The sequence below is a fragment of the Pocillopora verrucosa genome, chromosome 7 (genome assembly GCF_036669915.1).
Source record: "Pocillopora verrucosa isolate sample1 chromosome 7, ASM3666991v2, whole genome shotgun sequence".
NCBI classification, from domain to species: domain Eukaryota; kingdom Metazoa; phylum Cnidaria; class Anthozoa; order Scleractinia; family Pocilloporidae; genus Pocillopora; species Pocillopora verrucosa.
This window is the reverse complement of record NC_089318.1, coordinates 8,947,221-8,969,267: the sequence shown is the minus strand read 5'-3', so window position 1 is coordinate 8,969,267 and position 22,047 is coordinate 8,947,221. Positions and strand designations below refer to the sequence as shown.

At 37.3% G+C, this 22,047-nt stretch overlaps 1 protein-coding gene and 1 pseudogene across 3 annotated transcripts in view; one reads left to right on the top strand and one right to left on the bottom strand.

The window, feature by feature from the left end:
• Positions 1-1,306: 1,306 nt before the first annotated feature.
• The window catches only part of LOC136282388 (uncharacterized), a 45,944-nt gene continuing 25,203 nt past the window's right edge, over positions 1,307-22,047 (bottom strand). Inside the window, exons 1-6 of one of the 3 annotated variants that reach the window (XM_066170007.1) lie at positions 15,451-15,518; positions 15,227-15,299; positions 9,861-9,996; positions 9,375-9,527; positions 3,281-3,350; positions 1,307-1,977 (exon numbers count right to left, since the gene is read on the bottom strand). In XM_066170007.1, coding sequence (XP_066026104.1) covers positions 1,529-1,977; positions 3,281-3,350; positions 9,375-9,527; positions 9,861-9,971 — 783 coding nt within the window. In that variant the 5' untranslated portion in view covers positions 9,972-9,996; positions 15,227-15,299; positions 15,451-15,518 and the 3' untranslated portion in view covers positions 1,307-1,528. Of the gene's footprint in view, positions 1,978-3,280; positions 3,351-9,374; positions 9,528-9,860; positions 9,997-15,226; positions 15,300-15,450; positions 15,519-22,047 lie in introns of those variants that run through there. The other 2 variants (XM_066170009.1, XM_066170008.1) reach the window with 2 other exon arrangements.
• Positions 11,391-16,725, top strand: LOC136282476 (piggyBac transposable element-derived protein 4-like; annotated as a pseudogene).

Sequence of the window (22,047 nt, the reverse complement as noted above, 5' to 3'; positions counted from 1 at the left end):
TTTGTTCGTAGTGAAAGAGCGAGCGAAGTTTTAATTTCAGTTCGACAATAAATATACGCTCTTGGTGAGTCTTTCAAAGTCCGTTCAATTTGGACATTTGGACCATAAATTGCACAACAGAAACTGAAGGAATTTATTGAGAAAAGGCCGCATTAAATCCCCTTGTGTCTCGTTGGAGTGTTAAAGTAATTTGTGATTTAGTTTGTTAAAAATGCGACTTTAGGATAAAAGGGCTATAAGTTCGAAGTTGTACTTCAGAATAGGGGTAGAAACAGTATGTACTTACACGTCGGTTCCTCCTTGCACTCTTAATAATAGCCAACACTCAAGCTTAGTTTACCAAAAACACATATGTTAGCTCTGTGAAGCTGAAAACAAGAACTACTAAAAGAAGGCAACTAACGGCATTTATATGTACTCCAAGTGTTAAAGCTTATGACGTAATTGCTAAGTAAACAAAATCAGAAAACTTCTGACGCAATTTATCAAAAACTTTTTTCTTTTTGCTTTGGTAACTACAAAAAACTGTAATGTTATTTGAGTGGCATTTCATATTCCAGCTCAAGTTTTGAATATTGCATTGCTCTTATAAACATTAATATCCTTTCCACGAAGGAAATTATCATAATGACAAATTGTTCAAAAGGTGGTATATTCCTACTTAGGTCAGAAAGTGGCAAGAATCTTCCGCTTTAATTCATAAAGTAATGTCGGTTTAACTCTACATTTAGACGGGTGTCGAACTCACGCCTCCCAGACCCAAGCTGGAGCCAGTTGATGTGCATAAAAAGATGGGACCAGAGAACCAAGTCCGGATAACCGAGGTCCAGATAATCAAGAATTGACTGAACTACCAACTATGCTACAATTCCAATGTTGACAGCAAGGAAAATGCTAACAGATTTGGTCAATAAAGCCTCACGGCATACTCAAGTGTCGCATTAAGGGATACTGATCGCTGCCATCTGTAATTTCTTTGTACCTAATTTTTGTGTCTTCACTTTTCCCTTTAGAGAACCTTGGGCTACACTGCTCCTGAGGCAAGAGCTGAATATCACTCCACCTTCCGGAGGAGGATTTGGTTCCTTCTTTTCATTGGCGCAACCCTTTGGAAACATGTCCGGTGATCATCAGGGAAGTATGCAAAGTTTGCCATTGTGCCACGCATATCTTCGGAGAACCACTATCGCGTTACGAACCTTTCGTCAGAAAGGCCGTGTGATGGCGAAGGGGTAAGGAGAGGAAGGGGGAGAAAGGGCCTTACGTCACAACCAGAGAAACATTTATGCCAACTGATTTCATGATCTCGTTTTGCAATGCTTTATTAAAATTTAATTAAACACTACTATTTTAAGAGAGAAAAGCATTTTGATATACAGTCTGCCATTTACATCTGAATCGTATGTTGACAACTATACCAGTCTGATCAGTTCTTTGTTTTATATCCTTCATGAAACACAACATTTACAACAGCAAAATAAAGCTATTCTAAGAAATTCTGAGAAAAAATCATTTCATCAACTTCCCTTCAGCGATTCTTAGCCATAAAAGCATCTGCCATAATATAAATTATGGCCATGGTAGTAGCAAACAAAACAATAACGACTATTGGGAAAACCCAACTGCATGCAGTCAATGAGAAAGTACAAGCACGAGTTTCTAACGTCACTGTCCTTCTATCTGCCATAAAAGCATCTGCCATAATATAAATTATGGCCATGGTAGTAGCAAACAAAACAATAACGACTACTGGGAAAACCCAACTGCATGCAGTCAATAAGAAAGTACGAGCACGAGTTTCTAACGTCACTGTCCTTCTATCTGCCATAAAAGCATCTGCCATAATATAAATTATGGCCATGGTAGTAGCAAACAAAACAATAACGACTATTGGGAAAACCCAACTGCATGCAGTCAATGAGAAAGTACGAGCACGAGTTTCTAACGTCACTGTCCTTCTATCTGCCATCTGATTTCCTGGATAGGAAAAGAAATTCTGAGAACAGTCTCCCCACATAAACCTGATAAAATGATCCCTCCCCCTTATTCTCCCATAAGGCTCTGTAATATCCTTCTGATCTCCCTCATTGGCAATTAATTGACAGTCAATTTTCTATAGTCTCCATCTTTATACCCTGTTGGTGACAACTGATCCCCCCTCGTTCCCCTAAGAAACCGAATGATACCTCTAGGTATCAGGTTCTTCTCCCAAATAAATAAATGTTTTTGTCACGGCGTAACACAATCTAATGTAAAATAAATAACCTAAGAACGACGAATAGTGGCGTGACTCTCACTCATGTCGAGTTGTCAGTTTTTGATTATCCTGTAACACTTTAAATGGTTGTTTCAATAAGGAAGAAATCATTACCGAACTTTTAGTAGATCCAGAACCAAAAAGAAACTGCAGGTGCACGAAAACGAAGATTTAGAATGTTCCTGAATGAATGTTGGCAGAAATGAACACGTGTAAACGCATACCCTTTTAACAATCATTTTATGTTTCATTTATGTTTGCATACATACGAGTGGTATGAGCGGCATGAGTGTCATGAAGGAAGCCTTTGCTATCGCTTTGCCTTCTAGAATTATATCGTTTGCTCGAAACTGTGCATTGAGATCCTCAAGAAGTTTTTTGAGTGTCTCGAAGTTCGAGAGTCAATGGTGCTTTAAATGTAGGTCGTGACTTTCTTTTCCGTGCTATTATGTGATCTCGTGGTTTGAGATGGGTAAACAAGAATTCAAACTGGCTGCTGGTATGTACCGCAGACGACATCTTATGGACGAAAACTCCTTCTTCTCTTGCCGAAATTTTCATATTCAAAGATAAATGGGCACTCAAAAGACTGCGGTAATAAGGAAATCGGCGACAATTGAAGTGGATTCTTAATTGAGATTATAATCGATCTCAAGCTGGAAAAACAAACTTGCGAGCACGCGATCGTTTAAGGCCCCAAAGGGAAGCAAATGTATTATAACAGAACTTTTTGACGATTTAGTGCTTTAAGGTTAGAATGGAGATATATTTTGTAGAAAGCTGTGAAGTTTTTTTTTGTTTCGCGTTTATTGTTACGCTCTGGTTGCATGATCGGCAGCTAGTCAAGGCTCTCAAACGACTGAATGGAGAAGAATGGCAATAAGGAAACAGAAAATAAAATTTCATGACCAATGAAGAAGTTACTACGCAGTTCAATAGATTCAACCATTCCCTATCATTTCAATTTTTTGCCGAGTTAAATGAACATATTGTATTGAATATATGCACATGTACTGTACTCACCGCTGGTAATGTTTTTATCCTTCAACGTATTTGTGGTTGACTCACGCTTAGGACTTTCGCTTCGCTCCACCTGGAATACATGAAATTTAAACCTATTAGAAAACGCAAACTGTTATCTAAAGAACTCTCAAGATATATAGGCAAAAATAAAAACACGAAGATAGACTCTAATCTCTTTTTACATTCTCGCTTTTTAAGTTCTGGCTAACCATTCCGCTCGCTGCCGGTGTCACAGCGGATTTGGACCGCTAACGGATTTAGACCCCCGGATTTATTGTAAATCGACTCGACCGAGCACTAACTTGACTAAAACACCTAAAAGTTTAACTTATTTCTAATCATTAGGAATACAACAAGCAACACAAACACAACTGGGTGTAAATTTTAATTCGCGTTCTCGGCTTACGAACAATAGGAGAAGTCTCAATGTAACAGAAGTGAGTGGAACAACAGAATTTCGTTGTGGAACACGAACCGTGGATTCTCGATTTTTCGAGTCTCCATGAGAAATGAAAATCAGTTCAGACACTCCTGTCTAGTGCCTTCATCAGGGGTGATCTGAACGCTGCAACAAGAGGTTTTTTTATACATTCACTAATTGGCTGCCCTTTTTTTTTTCTAACGAGGTGTAAATAGGCTTCAGGAAGTAAGCCGTCATCATCCCGATTTAAAGGAGCGTGGGCGGAGTTGATTTGCCAAGCGTCCAAACAAAGGCACTAGTGGTAACGCCGACTACTGGTGATAATTTTAGACTTATCCTACCCAGTTGTATGGTTGGTTAGGCATGTGTGCTCCAATAAAGCTGGATTTTCCTTTTTTCAAAAGAAGACCGCATTTTGATGCTCTTTCAAACGTGTACCAAACTGACTTTTGGTCTGTCCGATGTGCTCGTTATCACAGTCATTGTACGGAATAGAATAAATAGCGTCGGTTTGTGGTTCTTTCGTGACAGGATCCTTAGGTTTTGGCGAAAATATGCCCCAAAGTCTAAGAATTTCTGGAGGAAATAAGTACTTAGACTTTATTTTTGACCGGTAAGCTGATATAACAGCCGTTCCCTAAATCATCATCTTCTTTGATCTTTTAACTTCCCCCTTTTTTTATCAATGAAATAAATTTGTCCATGGAAAAGACATTGTTCAAAGTAAATGGTAACTTCTGGATCGAGGTAACATTGGAGATAATAGGCTAACAAGTTAGGGTAAATTTTTTACTGCTCAAGGCGGCGCAAAACGACCTTCGAACGTTGAGATAACCATTCATCAAAATCTGTCATTTCCAACATTTTTTCCAATAAATGTGAAGACAAAAAGTAGATTTTCTTATTTATTTTAGAGATTTTAGGAAATCTTTACGACAGGACTCGAGTCGAAGTCATAGGAACACCTTAGACACGCCACGTTGGCGGGCAAGCATGGGCAGACTAAGCCGGCTTCATCAATTTTTTGCTAAGAAAAAAGAACTGGAACTTTTATTACCCATTTCGTGGTTTGGACCCTAAAAATTAGCCTTCAGGCCAGATTTCAGCCAAATCCATGTGGTTGAGTGGCTACGATTTTTTGAAAAAGTTCGAAAGTTACAGACTATTTCTCATAGGCAATGGACGCTTACGGTGCGACAGCGACTTCAACCGGAAGTGAAGTCATGATCCGTGCAATACTGCGCACGATCTGACCAACTTCCCAGCCGCACGGGACGTCGACGACGTGAAGAGCGGGTTTTAACCGCTGTGGTGAAAACGTGAGTGTTAATTTTCTCTTTTTGGTCATTTTTGTCACCTTTAACAAATGCTATTTTTGAAATATTACTTGTGATTTCATTGTTAACATAAGATGACTTTTTGGTTCGATTCACTTGTTCTTGCCTAAAACTCGTCCTAACTTGTACCACGTGTTACTCTTCTTTCAATTCCACAAGCACAAGCTTAATAATCGAATCTGTCTGTAGATTTTAACAAAAATATTCAGGGTGTATTTTAAACTCATTTTTTGGGCAAAACAGTAGTTTACAGCGAATTGCTATAGCTCACTTCTCTACTAATGCTGTAAGGTTTAGCTATAAATATAAAAATATATATGTTTATAAGTGCTTGGTCTCACTAATTTCATGAGAATGTTATTGTAATGCAATTCATTTTTAAAGGCCTTTGGAAAGCGAGTTATATTTTCTTGACGAATCAGTCCCTCTCCAATAAACTTAACTTTTCATGAAACGGACATTTATGTTTTGAAGGAGCTTTCCAAACTAGTACAAAGCTGGATATTGAATTGTCTTTTTATGCCAAATATTTTTGTTGCGGTTGAACCCGGCCAAGACTCCATGAACGGATCGACTATTTACATCTTGAACTTTTTAGCTTTCGTAGGCCAGATTTCGAAATTCAGTATTTACGCATGCGTAATGAACAGTGAATTTATATGTCAAAATTTTACTTACACAACCTCAATAATTAAGAATTCGATTTTACTGTATGTGTTGACACTTTCTCCAATCAAAAGTTTGAAAGATATTTCAATCTAACGAAATCCTGAGATTCTGTAATTTCTAAAATTCATTGCTAATTACGTATGTAGGAATGCTGAATTTTAAACCTAACAGCATCAAAATATGCAAATGATCTAACCATCGATGGTATCTAGGGGTCTATTCCTAACCCGGTTTGACTGAAAAATAGCTTTTTATTTCTGGTGTTGGAACTTTGATAATGATTATCGTAAAGTAAAATGTGTATGCTTCATGGACAACCAAACAGTTGCACCAGAATTTTAAATTAGCCTGTTTCTGTTCGCTGTTGCACAGGCAGCAATCAATCACAAATAGAAAAGAAAAGGGTCAAGTATGGGATTCTATCGCTGGTAATTTAAATGCAATGGATTGTCCAAAGCTACAAAACGGTCATGTTGCGATCGTTGTACACTGTTACACACAAAGTATAAAAGAAGGATGTCAGAAGAAATCCAAGCATCTGGAATGATGCTGAGGTCGGTGAACTTGATGAGAACATTGCAGATCTTATTGGAAAAGAGGACGCTGCTATTGAAAGGGATAAAGATGGAAAGAAAAAACCAAAGCTGATAAAAAGGCAACAGAAGAATTACGGATTAAGGCTATGGAATGGTTTGGAAACACTAGCACAAAAGGTGGAGATGATGGATAGGAGGGAACTAAAAAGAAAAGAGGGAGAAGCGGCAGTGATACAGCAGAGGTTCTCAGAGAAAAAGCAAAGTTAAAACATATTCTGAGAGAGGAAGAGCTAAAGTTAAGGAAAGATCAACAAAGTCAAACACTGTCGATATTACAGAAACAACAGCAGATGAATCAAGCATTGCTCACCCTCATGGCAAAAATGTTACCTAACGAGAAAAATTAACTGTTACCATAACTCAAGTTGTTGTTATGAACCAATGGTGTCTTTTTGAATGGCACTTTGAGGAGAGGGATTTGAGTTTGTGTTCATTAACTATCATGGAATAATGAAATTCAAGAGAGAAATATCTAAATTTTCATATTACAATGATTTAAATTTGCTTATTATTAGAATGCGCCTGTTCCATTTCAAACCTTCGGTGACTTCTTAGTCTCGCAGAAGCTGGTACCAAACAAGATAAAGAAGTCCTAAACTTTTTTGTTGTTCATGTTAAAATTTTTATATAAATGCTTCACATATGTTTATAACAAGTGTCTGACCTATTGTGCCTCACAAACCCTGCCGCACCCAACACCCTTGCCCATGAAAGGTTTGTATGCATTTTTTTTTTCAATTCAGCTGATTGGTGGTCTGCTTTTCGATATTCACAAGGTAGCGTCCAACTTATTGCATATCAAAACTGTTTGTAAATATATAAATTTTCTTGGGAAGATAAAATCCGCTTCTCTTTAACACGTCAGCTATGCAAAGTAGTCTCGTAGGATGGGAGGCTAAAAGTAAAAAATGTTGCATTATTGTTGCCATATAAGCAACTCAAAGTATTTTGCTGAAGTGCACAAACAATGTACATCTTTACGATGCTGCTCATTCCCTTACAACGAGGAAATTCATCATCAAAAAGGTAAATTTTCAGCACAACACAGCGATGTTAATTCTCTCATTTCTTTAAAAGAAGTCCTTTCTTTCATTTTCGAAAGCCATACCGTTTCTGTCTGAATGAACTTGCCACTTAAACACTTGAATTTGGCGGGAGGCGACGACTACGTCGGTCCCAGCTTCCCTCTGCCAGTCAACAACAAAAGCGAAGGAAGAGAAGCAAGTTGTCTGCGGACGTTCTGTAGCTGGTATGTGCCTACGTCGGCTTCCCACTAAAGAGTCGCTAAAGAAAATAATACGTTGGAAAACAACAATGGATCGAGTATTTAACACAACCTTCCTTGACATTTTTTCCTCTGTAATTTTGATGGAAGCGTCAAAGTCTTAAATTTGTTGTGTGATGTGTGGAAGGAAGTGATTTTCAAAAGGAAAAAGATTATACAATCGACTTCGAGCCTTGTTTTATGGTTGTTTGGGCGATCGATATAGATGATGTTATTGGTGAAGGATGCAAGAGGCCTGTCGAAGAGCACAAACGTATCGGATAGCACACTTTTATCGTGTCATTGCTATCTCAAATTATCCTTGATCATTTGAAGTACTCACTTTCCTGTGAGAGTTTTGTAGAGCTTCTGCTGTACTGCTAGTGCAATTTATTTGCAACTTTACCGAAAAATTAAAAGTTTACATAAGTTTGTTTTGTCTAAAAAGTTTTTTTTTTGAAATGAATCACAACCGGCGAGGCCGATTACCAAAACCAAAAAGTTCAATGCTGAGTAAAGAAAAGTAAGACAACGCTAGAGATACGGTCGTCACATTGTTGGAAATGGAGGAACAATGATGGATTTTATCGGAGTAAGGGAAACTCTTTTCAATAATTAGTCTCGAAATATCATCAATTGAAATTGCGAATGAAAACAAGAATGAGTTTGGGCTTCCAGTTGTAATATGCCGGAATAGTTAATTAAATCAATTAATTTCTAATAAAAATTATGTTGATTTATAATTTTAACTGCACAACAAAATCATACACTCTTTGCAACCTTATTTTCCAACCTATTAAGTTACAAGTGTTATGTGACAATCTAATGGTCTGAAAAGACTCTTATTACAAGCAAAACAACAAAGAACCAGCGGGGCTGATATCAACAGTGAGTTATTCGTGGGAAAAAGTGTAAATGAGGTCAGATTAAATTAATTTGGAGAGGTTTGTAGATCTCTTTATGAAAATGGATGATTTACACCAATCAGATTTTAGAGAAATCAGGCTTTAGTCAAAAGGGGACTTCCACATTGCATATAATGCAGTAATGAGCACCGGCTTGGCTGTTTTTTAGGGGAAATTTATAGTTTTTTAACCAGGGTTTTGGCTGTGCCAATTTTATGGCAGACAAATAATACATCAGTAACTTAAGGAACATGGCAATATTTCATCCCATCATTCTATATTCTTTTCCAATAAAATTTAGACAAAACTTTCAAAACCGTTATTGGTAATTTTACGGTTGCATTCCGGAGGTCTGAGGTCTGGTTCCTTCTAGGGATTCAGAAATTTCTTTGTCCCAGGCCCGCGACAAGATGCAAATACGTCTTTCTTCATTTCATTTCACTATCTATCTTATGTCATTGTTAACTCTCTAAATGTAAGGTTTCGGACCTTTCACGAACAATCCTAAAGTTTGTAAATATGTTTATGCTTTCGATTATCGTCAAACTAGAAAACTTTGCACTTTTTGACTATTTTGACCATTTTGATCATATGCGGTTTCAATCCTCCATGAGTCGTCACAACCTCACTATTTCTGGTACAATTGTTTCTTTGGTGACTGCGTTTGCAGCATATGTCTTGTGGTTTTTAATAACAACGTGTTATCACCGTTGCTTTTCTACTGCGCAAGTTTAGTTCGAAGATGTTTGGATACTCTTTACCCAAAATCAAACGATAAATTTACTCTAGTGAAGCCATGATATTTTTTCATGTTTGATCAGAAACGAAAACAAAAAATTAAACACACACACACGCACAAATTTACTTAACATATAAATTTACGCAAAACATTTTAAAAGCACCTGTTGAGCAGGACCTCTGACCTCCTTCCGATATGCCTCTTGCACCTGTTTCCTCCCCTTGTCCATCTTTACTTCTCTGACCATTGTCACGCTGCTTTCGTGTTGCTCTCGTCCTTTCCGAACAACTTCTTTATGGTAAACACAAGTGATGGCCTAGCGAAAGTTGACACCCAAAATTAAACACAATTGAAGCCTTTTAATTCCGTCTTTCTGTAATTATTCGCGGGTGAACAGCCGCCTAAATACGGGACCATGTTAAGGTCGAAATTTTGAACGATTGAAGCTGTTGTGACTTCCACACGCTGTCTTAAAATGTGTAATATCACTGACCGATAACAGTTTGCACAATCGACGATGGCCATCATTTCAGGTCTAAGTAACGTTTGCGCTTGCAACGGCTGCAAAATGTATGCTAATAATGATGTATGATGTACGCCAATGTGTTGTAAAGGTGCACGAATTGGTAATATATTGACATCGCCATACCTCTCCATTCTTTACCTGGGCCTGTTCCACTATACAGCTCTTCTTCTCCCGGTAATTACCGTCAGAAGTCCGCTGGCGAACCTCACATAGGACGGTTGAGTAGCTTGTCATTATGTTCTTTAAATTATATCTCTCTCTGAAAACAGGGCAAGATGCACAAGAGATTAAACAAAAAGGCACACATAAAACTGGACGCCAACGAGCGTTTACTCGGACTAATTATGTGCGACACAGAAAGAGTACCTTTGCACAAGGACCTTGGAAATTCAAACAGTCACTTAACCCTTTAACTCCCATGAGTGACCAAGACAGAATTTCTCCTTACAATATCCCTACAATATCAATCAGACAGACGATAAGAATAAAAAAATGTATAAGTTGAGAATTTTCTGGTTGATCCAAATTCTCAGAAATAACATCATAAGAATTGTATGGCAGACAGAAAGGATAATTGTTAATGAGATCTTGGGCGTTAAAGGGTCAAACACCTAAAAAAAAGTCCATGAGGCTCCATTTGGCAAGAACTTTGAGCATCGTGCATATCTCCCAAAATTCAAGCTTGAAGAAAGCAAATGTGGCCTTTGTTATCTGATAGAAATAGAGTGTTTGAAACATATTGTCTATCTGCAAAACTATAAACCAAAATTGGCAAATTCTCCATAATAAGCATGCAAAGCCATTCCTTTTTCCACATTTGTTGCCTGACATAGCATAACTTTTTCCCTCTTCCAATGAACATTAGGATTTACTGATATGCTAATTTAAAGGAAATGGAAATCAACGGTTCATAAGGCGAATTTTGCAAAGAAAATCAAATATCTTGTACACTGTGTTTATTTTGAGGTCTGCCATATCCTTGTAAAACAAAATTCCCCCCCCCCCCCAGTATTACACATGCTGAATGTTTTCTAGGAATCCTAGGCTGAAAATGAAATAGAGTTAAAATAGTCAATCAAAAAGGAATAGTTCAAGCTTTATTGAAACTCTAAAAATGATCATTGTAACAGCATAAATGTTAACCGGGTTTAAGTGTTTGATGGTACAGTTTACTAATATTTGTACAGGATTTTCTTATCTAAATAAATTCCAAATAAGACGTTGATAACGAGTTCAATCATTAACCATACGTATCATTACAGTATAAACATCAAGAGCTTAAATGCTTGATGGTACAGTTTACTCAAATTTGTGCATGGTTTTTCTTATCTTTATAAATTTCAGTAAACATGTTGATCCAATTATTAATTATACGTATCATAACAGCATAAATATTAATCGAGATTAAATCCTTGAAGGTATAGGTTGATCATATTTGTGCAGGATTATTTTTATCCATATAAATTAAAAATAATATGTTCATGACGAGGTCAATCATTTATTACTCGTATCGTGACAGCATGAACATTAACGAGGCTTAAATTAGAACCTCGAAAGTAAGGTAAAGGTATGGTAATGTATTATACCTCATGAATTTAGTGTGGGTCAACAGCGAATGGCGTGTGCATTTGTAAGTACTTTGAGCATTGCAGAATGAAAGCAATTCTTCACTACTTTCCATCAAGCTTCTCATTACGAGAAGCAGAGAGGAAAGAGACCTTCGACGAGCAAACCAAATCACATGTTTTCTCGTCAGCCGCCTGGTTTAACGGTTCCCTCGCTTTCATACTTGTAGAGGAATACCGCAGACCGTTCAGCAACGCAGGTATACACACTTTCGACATCGTTCACTGTTAATTCGATATTACTCGCCGTATGTTACAATAATTCTACTAGAAATTAGTTAATAGACACTGATCGTCGCAAGGAGTGATAGAGGCGAAATTTTGGGCAGGAAGTAACAGGACATTTGAAATGACACGTTTGGTTGAGGTATGTTTTTCAACTTTGCCTTAAAGTTTAGGTAAGTAAATTGATTTTTCCGGACTCCAAAATCTTATGAGGCGGTTCTTCAATCCATTTTCTTTCGATGCATCTGTTAATTATCGTGATGCAAACTGCAGGAAAAAAGTGCATGAGGTGGTCTTGATTCACGGCTTAATCAGTCGCCAGCTGCCATTTTGTGTTTTCGACGATGCTTTTAATTTGGTTCACGGTCGTTTCGATACAAAGTCGTTTCGATTCAAGTCGTTTCGATACAAGTCGAAGTCGATTCGTTACAAATGTAAAGTCGATTCGATACAAACTGCTGTCATCGAATGATATTCTCGATCCGTTTGTGGGTTGACCTCGGAGTGGCTTCTGGTTGCTTTATGCTAAGGATAAACCCTAGCTTTATGGGGAACTTGACTCAAGTACAGGTTTTGTTTTATCTTGCCACAAGTCAGGAAATGGTCAGAAAAAAGGTCCTTCAAGGTTAGGGAAAAGTCAGGGAATTTCACTCAAAGTCAGAGAAAATTTATCTTTTTCAGAGAAGTTAGGGAAAATACTTTTTTTTTTAACTAATTCAAGTACTTAAGTAGGTTTTTATAGACATGAAAAGTAAATTAATTGGTTTTCATAAAACAAAAATACAATTTGGTTTTAGTGGTACATGCTGTAGCATATCCACTTGACGACTCTTCCTTCATCTATCAAATTCCAGATCGAATTGTAAATTAGAAAAAACAGACAACAGTTGTGCTGGATTGTTTAAATATTCTTTCATGAAAATTAAGAGATGCAGGTGTTAGGTTTCCAGAAAAATCGATCCTTTTCCCACGTGGTATCAAGGAACTAGAAATTCATCTGCCTTGCATGAGACTCGTTGAAAGCATATTTATTTCATAAATAATTGGGTGGAGAGAATGGTTGTGAGGGTGGTTGGAGGTCATCACTAGAGCCAATTTGGGAAATTCAAAAATTGGTCAAGGAAATTTTACATTTGTCTGGAGAATTTCATAAACCTATGGCTGTAGCGACCATGTTGTATATACATGCACTTCTACCTCAAAGGTAACTGAAAAGGTCTTATTTGATATAGTTTGTAATATTATTTTGCATTGTCCAGATTATTTATATTGTTTTGTTTTAATATTTCCTCAATGCCTCTTTACAAATATTTCACAGTAAGCCCCACATAGGTCCTTTCCCTCTGAGGCATAGTTCAGGACAAATACCTTTGCACCGAAGAAAAAAACAAGATTTGTTACTTGAACACTTCGTGGAAGTATAAAAGCGGGGACCTTAAGTTCAAATTACACCTTTATGGACAAGATGAAGTTCAGGGGGAGGACATCAAGAAAGCCACTAAATTTGAGAATCACTCGAGAGCAGAGAAGAAAGATTCCACTTGTCTCTGATGAAAACGTCAGGGCTGTGTTTGAAATTAGATTTTTAAAGGAAATTTTCATTATAAGAAAAAAAAAAGTTTTTCTGTGTCTTCCATTAAGTGTGAGAATGAGCTCAAACAGAATACGGGCACTGAGCAGGATATTTTATTGTGGAACATTATGAAAATGAAGTTTGTGTTCAGTCACTTTACATTTCCTTCTGCATATCTGGGTCCTCATTTTATCATTGTTACTGTTGCATGAAACTGTGTTACTGCTCTGACCATGGCATTGGGTGTTAACATTTTACTTCATTTCACTTTAGTCATAAGTCTAAGCTTTAGTTTCTTACTGCAAAAGCAAGAAAAAATCTGTCCATTTTCATTGTGTCCTCACTTTTATTTTATTCGTTTATTTAAAAATAACCTTGAGTGGAGGTACGTTAAGTGCGTAGCAATATGGATTTTCCAACTTCTTACAAGTTTCGAGAAGCTTTTATTCAAAGCAACACTCCCATTTACACGGTTTCGCGCTGAAGATAGGCTACGGTTTCATTCTCCTTTTCGTCAATGGGCTAGAGTAGTTTGTTGTTTGGAGGTAACAGTATCAGTGAAATGAACCTTTTTCTTCCGCAGAGATATATTGTTGGAACGAACCGAGACGAGCGCTGAAAAACCTGGGGGCTTCTCAAAATCATACGAATGGAAATTATTGAGACAAATCCGAACAGCTCACAATTTATTTGTTCGGATGTTCATGAACAGTGAAGTGGTTTCAGACAAAACATGCTCTGTTCAGCAACATAAACGAGAAAGAGCGGCTTGACGCTAACCTGGGTCTTGTATCGAACCGGAAAAAAAATTCGCAAACATAAGAGGGCTTGCGAGTCATGTAGGAAGCCTTTGCCATCGCTTTGCATTCGAGAATTAAATCGCTCGCTCAAATCCTCGAAAAGTTCTTCGAGTGCCTTGAAGTTCGAGATTATCAATTTGCATTTAAGCGACATTGTAAGCCGTGATTTTCAATATCGGTGTTTTACACTGTTAACCATTTGGGCATCTATATAAACATGTACTTTTCTTCTCAGTATAATTTCCAACGTTAAAAAGCAACGATGTTTCGTTTTTTTATCATGCGCTTGGATAATCAATTGCAAAAATACTAATGAATACTGACTAAAACTCAAAATACTTACATAGAGACAATGCGAGAAAATAAAAACGCTAAGGCGATAGAAACAAGAATAAAAGTGAATCGGGGCCGACTACCAAAACAAGAAAGGTCAATGTCGAGAAAAGTATTTACCTAATCGATTCACTTTTAACATTGTTTCTTTCGCCTTTTATCATTTTTACCGCAATTTTCTCGTACCGTTTCTATGTAAATATTTGGAGTTTTAGTCAGTATCTCATTAGCATTTTTATCGTTGATTTCATAAGCGCGTGATAAAAATTTAAAGATGACCGTTGAGCGGTCGAAACATCGTTGCTTTTTAACGATGGGAAATTATACTGAGAAGAAAATTATAAGGAGAAGAAAAGTAAATAAACGGGAAAGAGCGGCTTGACGTTAACTTGGGTCTCGTGTTAAATGGAAAAAAATTTGCAAACACAAGATGGCTTGCGTGACTCTTACGAAGCCTTTGCTATCGCTTTGCATTCGAGAATTAAAGTGCTCCCTCGAAACTATGGATTAAGATCCTCGAAAATTTCTTCGAGTGTCTCAAAGCTCGAGACTGTCAGTTCATATTTGAGCGGCATTCTAAGCCGTGACTTTCTCATGTTTGCGATCAGTTTTCAATATATACTTCCAACGGATTATAGCCTGAGGTTGATCACATGAGTTCTTCGTGAAAATGTGCATTTTTCATCGTACACTCGCCAATTAAGAACGTTTACAAACTGAGAACAAAAAAAATACATGAGCTGAGACTTATCTGCAACAAGTCAGCAGAAGATTGGCCATAAAGCAACATAAAATAAACCTTGACCCATGATGAAGTTACTACGCAATTTCATGAATTCAGCCATTTTCTATTGTGCACTTCTGATTCTTCAGCGCTAGTAGTTTTTTTCGGGTTAAATGAATATGTTCTGTCAAACGTATGCGAATACTTACCGCTGTTAATAATATTTTTGAGAAACCTCAGCACTTGTGTTTACTTCCGCTTAAGACGTTCGTGTCGCTCCGCCTGGAAAACATGAAATTGAAACCTTTTAACAAATGCAAACGGGGTTTTAAAGAGAACTAGAGCTATCTGGGGAAAGTTAAAAACACATAGAAAGAATCTAAACTGTTTTATCGTTTCCCGTTCTGCCCATTTTAACGAAAAAATTACCTACCCTTCGACTCACTGCGGACTTTCACTTTAACCCTTTGTGTACTAAGTGACCATATTTGGCCACTTGAATACGGGCCCCATTCGGGCGACCTTGAAATAGGGTTCTTAAAGCTGGAAACTAATGATACATTTTATGGTATAGTACACAATGTAGTTCTTCACTTTATTCGAAGATTTCCTCCACTGAGCTTGTTTTTGGATCAATTTTGAAGATTTTTGCGATTTAAATGTTTTGAACGGGATTATTAAAAAATTGTGGTTCTTCAAGATGATTTTACACTAGATTTTGATGATCAAAACGATGTTCAAATTCAATTTATCGACGGAGAAGACTTCCCTCTAGCTAATTTTACCGAGCATCGAGCCTCTGATCACGAGTTTTATTCTGATGAATCGGAATTAAGCTCAGAAGATGCGAGTGAAGACGAGGAAGAGAATGGTGAGAACGAAGTGGGATTTGACGACGAAGAATGGTCACGAGAAGTCAAACATAAGGGTAGATATTGACTTCAGTGAAGAAACAGGAATAAATGTTAATGCAACAAACCTAAAATCGTGCTTGGATTTTTTTTTTATATCTTTTTTTACACTAGATCGAGGTATGGCACTTGTTTCAGTTTGCCAAACTAATTTGTACGCACAACAGAGAGGGATAACAGAAAGTTCTGTATGGTATCCAGTAACAGAGAATGAGATGAAGGCTTGGATTAGTATTTATTTAAATATGGGGCTGATAACCAAGCCAAACATTAATTGCTACTGGAGTACTGATCCTGTCCTAAGTGCCCCTATCTTCCCATCTGTGATGTCTAGGACACGATTCCTTCAAATTTTACGTTACCTCCACTTAGCTGACAACAGCTGTGCTCCCCTGAATGACTATGCAGATTAAAACAAGCTGTGCAAAATTTAGCCTTTCCTAGATTTCGTTATAGCCAGTTTTCAGGAAGTGTACACACATGGGCTTTTCTTATATCTTCTCTTAAAGAAACCGGATATGACTGCTTGTCCCACCATTTTTCCCCCAACGTTTCTACCTCCTCTGTTCCGCGTAAAAATTAAAAAGAAAATTCATTTTCAACTAGTCTTTGACCCTGTAATTTCTTATATCTTTTCCTCTATTGGCTATTATTGTTACGTGATTGTTCTCTGGCTGGAAATACACGGCGTCTTTTTTAGATTCTTTCTGTTATTTGATACGGTAACCTCTGCAGTAACTACTTATAATGTAGGTTTCTTTACGCCAACTGCCCGTGATCTTAGCAACTCTAGTTAATGAAATACGAAATTTGTCTAACATGTTGCTTGCACTGCAAAATTTTGCTTTTAAAGAAGACAAGCAAGAGCTCAAATGTCATGAATAAAACTTAATGATGAAGAGAGACTTCGATCATGAAGACATTTGTGGAAAACTTGAGATAATACCTGGATTTCATTTTTACATCACAGCAATCAATTCCAAACATCAATCAAGTTTCCTCTTTAATTTTAAATTTGAGTTGATGTTGTTATTGGCTATATTAAATGGATTGAAAAGTTTTTGATGGTATTTTCTCATGTTTGCAAATAGTCGAATTTAATGGAAGGTAGAGTTATTGCAACATGTTAACATGAAACTCAACAATAAATTTTATTGATATGTAAAAAGATCTCATTTGACTATCTCCTGGCAAGTAGCTGTATTATATTTCAACCCAACCATTTTCCACAATTTGTAAACACCATTACAAAATAGTCAGGGAAACATACACCATGTTTGAAATGTCACATCCATGCTAAGCAAACATGATTGAGGAGGGTGTATGTGGGAATAGGCTCTTTTTTCTATATTGTTAATTTGCTAATCGCTCCTGTTGCCAATGTTTTAATGAGGTTGAGCTGTCAAGGTAAAGAAACCGAGGATTTTAGTAGGCAGTTACTTTTTTCAAACCTGGAAACTATCATCGTGAAAGCCATACTTGTGCCTGGTAACTCATTCCTATTCTGATAAACTAGTTTTAAGAAGGATACAATATTTTATTACAGATATTTGATGCATAGGCTGTACACAAATATTTAATTTAACTATACTTTTAAAGCCAATACCAATCCCTACGCATGATGAAATGTCAGTAGGATCAATGGAAAATGTACCAAACATATAAGAGATTTGATCCAATTATTTTAATTACATGAATATTAACTGATACTGGGAAATCTAAGAATATTCAAAAGAATGTAAAATTTGTTTGAAAAATTAGATCTCAGCATAGGCCAAATAAACAAGATTCTTAGAAAAAGAAATGTGTACTAATAATACAAGGTAAGCAACCTTTTTACCAGTTTTATATGTTGAAAACACACACACACACACACACACACATGTAGATTTCTTATAAACCTGTAGTTCAAGCCTGCCATGACTTCAAAATTTTGATGCACACCTCAAAAGGAGAAGAAATAAATTTCAAATTTCTATTTATTCAGTTTAGGTTTGTCAGGTAAAATTGAGTCAAACAAAGAAATTTTTACAACTAATTTATTAGGTTAGCCTACCTGGAACAATCAACTTCATGTGCAAATAAGACTAGCTATGTACCGATGATGCACAAAAGAACTATCTGTGGTAAGAGGGCAGGCTTTCCTTTCTTCATTTAAAAAAATACTGAGGTTATCATCTTTTTTCCACAAGCTGAGTGGAAAGTGAGAGAGACTGATAGCGACTATGTTATTAAGTAAATATCCAGAGAAGGATAAAAGGCAAGATATGGTTTGCACAACTTTCTTACTTTAATTTTTTAAGCTAAGTCATTTATATTCTTGTTTTGTGCATTATGCTGATACCAATTGATTTAACTTTCATGCAGGTCAAAGTAAAAACATAAATTAAAATAGCAGAGCCCACTTTAATTTCAGTCCTAATTAAGGGGGGATCTCTGCTTTTCTAGTTTCCCACCCTTTTAAACTCACATATCTTGTGACCAATACGTTATATCAATATTTAGTTTGGGTATGAGTTTTGGTAAGATACACCATGCATTAATGAAAGCTTGAGCAAGAATATTTAATGCAATTCAAATAATAATATTACATGTTACAATGTGGCAACTTACACAGCAAAATTACATAATCACACAATTCCAAACAAAGAAAGTCAGGTAATTGACTGACCTGCTTCAACTTTTGAGGGCTTGAGGTAGAAAGAGGTAAATATGGTAAACAGTAACGGATCATGTGTACTAAAGGTACCCGCCATCGAGGGTGGTTGACACATCCGACCGATAGAATAAGCGTTCTAGAATAAGCGGATCGCAGTTTTTGAAATGGCTTTTCAGGCCCGGAAAGTTTATGGGACTTTCGAGAAAGATTCGTGAACTTGTTTTGCGGTCGGTGATTCGTGAATCATGAATAAATTTTCGTGAAAACTGAGAATCTAATAGTTAACTCATGATCAATAAACTGTTTTTATATAAGTACTGACACTTATTACCGAAATGAGAGTGATAAAAATAATCGTTCAGTTGAAAGTCACAGCCAATAAGCGACGCGAACGATGAAATTTCAGAGTGAAAAAACATGGTTCGCGGCGTCTGATTGGACGGACGATGATTAGCGATCGTGCGTACGAGGAAACTACGTCATTCTCGGCGCGAAAACTGGCAAGCTGCGTTCAGTTTCAATTCAAGCCGGAAAGATTTGTGGATGCCGTTTCGATTGACAATTTTATCGCAGAACAAGACATAAAGAGATGTAAAACTTTTGCACACAAAGAAATTTGGGTTTAGCAACTACGTTCATGTGGAAATTGACCACGGTACAAGAATTCGAGAGCTGACGTTTTGAGCGTTTACCCTAGCCTTCGTAAGAGCGAATTAGGGAATTATGGGTCGTCAGCGATATATATACCAAACGAAACAAAGAATGAATCAAAAAATCAATTGCCAAGTTTTGAGCGACGACTATATTTATAAAGAAGAATAATTACTATGGCTTTATTCAGCCGAGCTGTCATTCAAGGTTGGAGTTTTTTCATTACATTAACACAGTTAACTGACTAGTGATCAAAGCTCGCACAAGAGGAATCTCGCTCAGCTACGGCCGAATCGTTGAGACCGAGGCCTTCAGTAGATGTCAGTGATGATTTGAACTGGATTTTACAAAGGGTAGTCTAAGTCATTTTATAAAAATAGAGATATAATACACTGTGTAAATGATCACCCAAACGGTCGCTTTTATTTTCTGACCGACCTGTCAACGGCAAAAATATAATTCAATAAACTTTGGGACAACTTTAGAGCTTGCGGCTCTTCTTAGTTGGCCGAAACGGAAGGCACTTTTCCAGCGAAAAAAAAGCAATGTGGGAGATTTAAACTGAAAAAGAGACGGCACGTATCTTGAAATACATATACTGTTTTTGGATTGCATTGGCTGCCAACTTACCATCAAGGCCATGCTCAGCACGCTGTCTTAGAAAGGGAATAAAATTGCTTGAGTTTTCGTACTGTCTTTAAAATTAAACTCGGAAACCTTGACTTAATTGGAAAACTCTCAGCATGCCTTTTTTGGCTTCCAAAGTTATCTTGGCCACACTCAGTTTAATTTCTGCCACATCTTTGGAACAAGTGGTATTTCCAGTTATTGTGTGGTAATTCAATTATACCCATTATTGAAATATATTTTCCTGCACGTACTAAAACCATGAACACCGGAAGATCCAGGAGCGGTCAGGTACAGAAAGTTCGGGGAAGTGACACGAAACCAGCAGAAGAATAGACCGTTACTAGTGAAATTTATAGCTGGTATCGTAGCAAATGGAATGGGAATGTAGAGCGTAATACCGTAAAATTCCTGTTAACCACTACCTCGAAAAAAATTCCCTAGTCTTGTATTACAAAGACCCCTTCGATAATAACCCCTTTTTCCCCCTTCGATTAAGTTTCATTCGAAAACAAGCCTGTCAGAAACACTCAATATTAAGGTATTTCCCCGGTACGAAACAGGGTGTTTCGGCTGTTCTGCGCAGTTCACACGCCACTCACTTGGCCATGCCAAACTTTTTCCACGAAAGACTTGCTCCTATTATCTACTCGAATGATTTAAGGAAGAAATTGGTTCTCATGCATTGGTTATTGAGGAAAAGGCTCCTGAAAAGAAATGTTAATTGCTCTAGATGTGCACACCGGATGAATATTATTGTTTACCGACGAAAACCCGATGGTGGGTAAAAAGCCAGCCAATACCAGATAATTCGCAAGGTATTTATTCCTAGCCATAAAAAAGGATGAAAAGGGTTGTTTTGTGACAACAAGTATGATTGGATTGACAGGAAATGCAACCGATGTGGACTAATGAAATCGCTCCGGAGCGGATCGTTTTTTGAAGGTAGCAGGCTGTCACTACAGCGGCATGTTCAGATTCTCTGGAAATGGGCTTAAAAGGATTCCTCGAGTACCATGTTTTTCGAGGGAATTGCGTCGCGCAAAGTTCTCATCAAAATGGCTCGAAAATGTAGAGAAGTGGCCTGGCAAGCTCCAATCTTACACCCAATCCCAAGGCTTGGTAGACCAGTGGTCATTATTCAAATTGACGAGTCAAATTTTAACCAAAAGTCAAAGGTGAGTAAAAAAGGTTTGAATTATTTGGTAAGTAGCCAATACTGCCACTGTAGAGTGCTCATTTGATAAGTTGAACGCACATCAATATATCCCAAACTGTTGCTAAACTTTGGCGCCAAAAGGGAAAGGAATAAAAACTGGGTTCCATGATTGTCCGATCGACAAATTTACCCCCGCTAAATCAAGAGAAGACAATAAGGTAAGATTAAAAGGAACTTTGAACATTTCTCCTAACTTTCAAATCCCAAACTAAGAAAATCACATTGTAAGGGTGAGGAACTCCGGCAAATTTTAATTCCCAATAACAAAAATTCGCCCTGTTCAGAAGCTCTTGCTTACTGTAGTAGTATTATCATTTTACTTAACTATAGTAACCAGATCATTTTCACGTCAGTTAACTACAACAGAACAGTTATGTATCAATAATGATGATAACTAATTTGTTTTTAAGGACCAAAATAAATTGTCCCACAAAAGGAGCGGGCAGCCAGAAAGGTGGCCTATTAACCAGTAAATTCTACGGTTGTTGACTGTTAGGGATAACACTGCATGTGGTTTTTTTTTTTCGGAAACAGAAAACGGTTCACTATTATTTGATAGCTCCCTCAAAAAAGCACTATTCAATTATTCAATTCAAACCACACTCGACTACTAGATACATCTTACTAACCGAGTTCGAGGTCTGTACTGCACGGACTGAGTTTTTCAGTCCCCTCTTTGATTTATGGCTGAAACACAGAGCGCGCAAGGCCATAAAGGGGAAAAACGAGGATCCGTAACTTATAAAACGAGGTTTGTAAGACTAAGAGATACAATAATTAACTATTGAGATAAAGAGGTATAAAGGTTGAAAACTAATAAAAGTCAGCGTCGGTAGAGTATCAGCCGAGAGTCGACAGTCTATCAGCCGACTAGCCGTCGCGATAAAGATGCTGCCGGCCGACACACAAGTCGGTCGCCACTCGACCGACTATCGACCCTTGTCGAGCGGGTGTCGACCATGT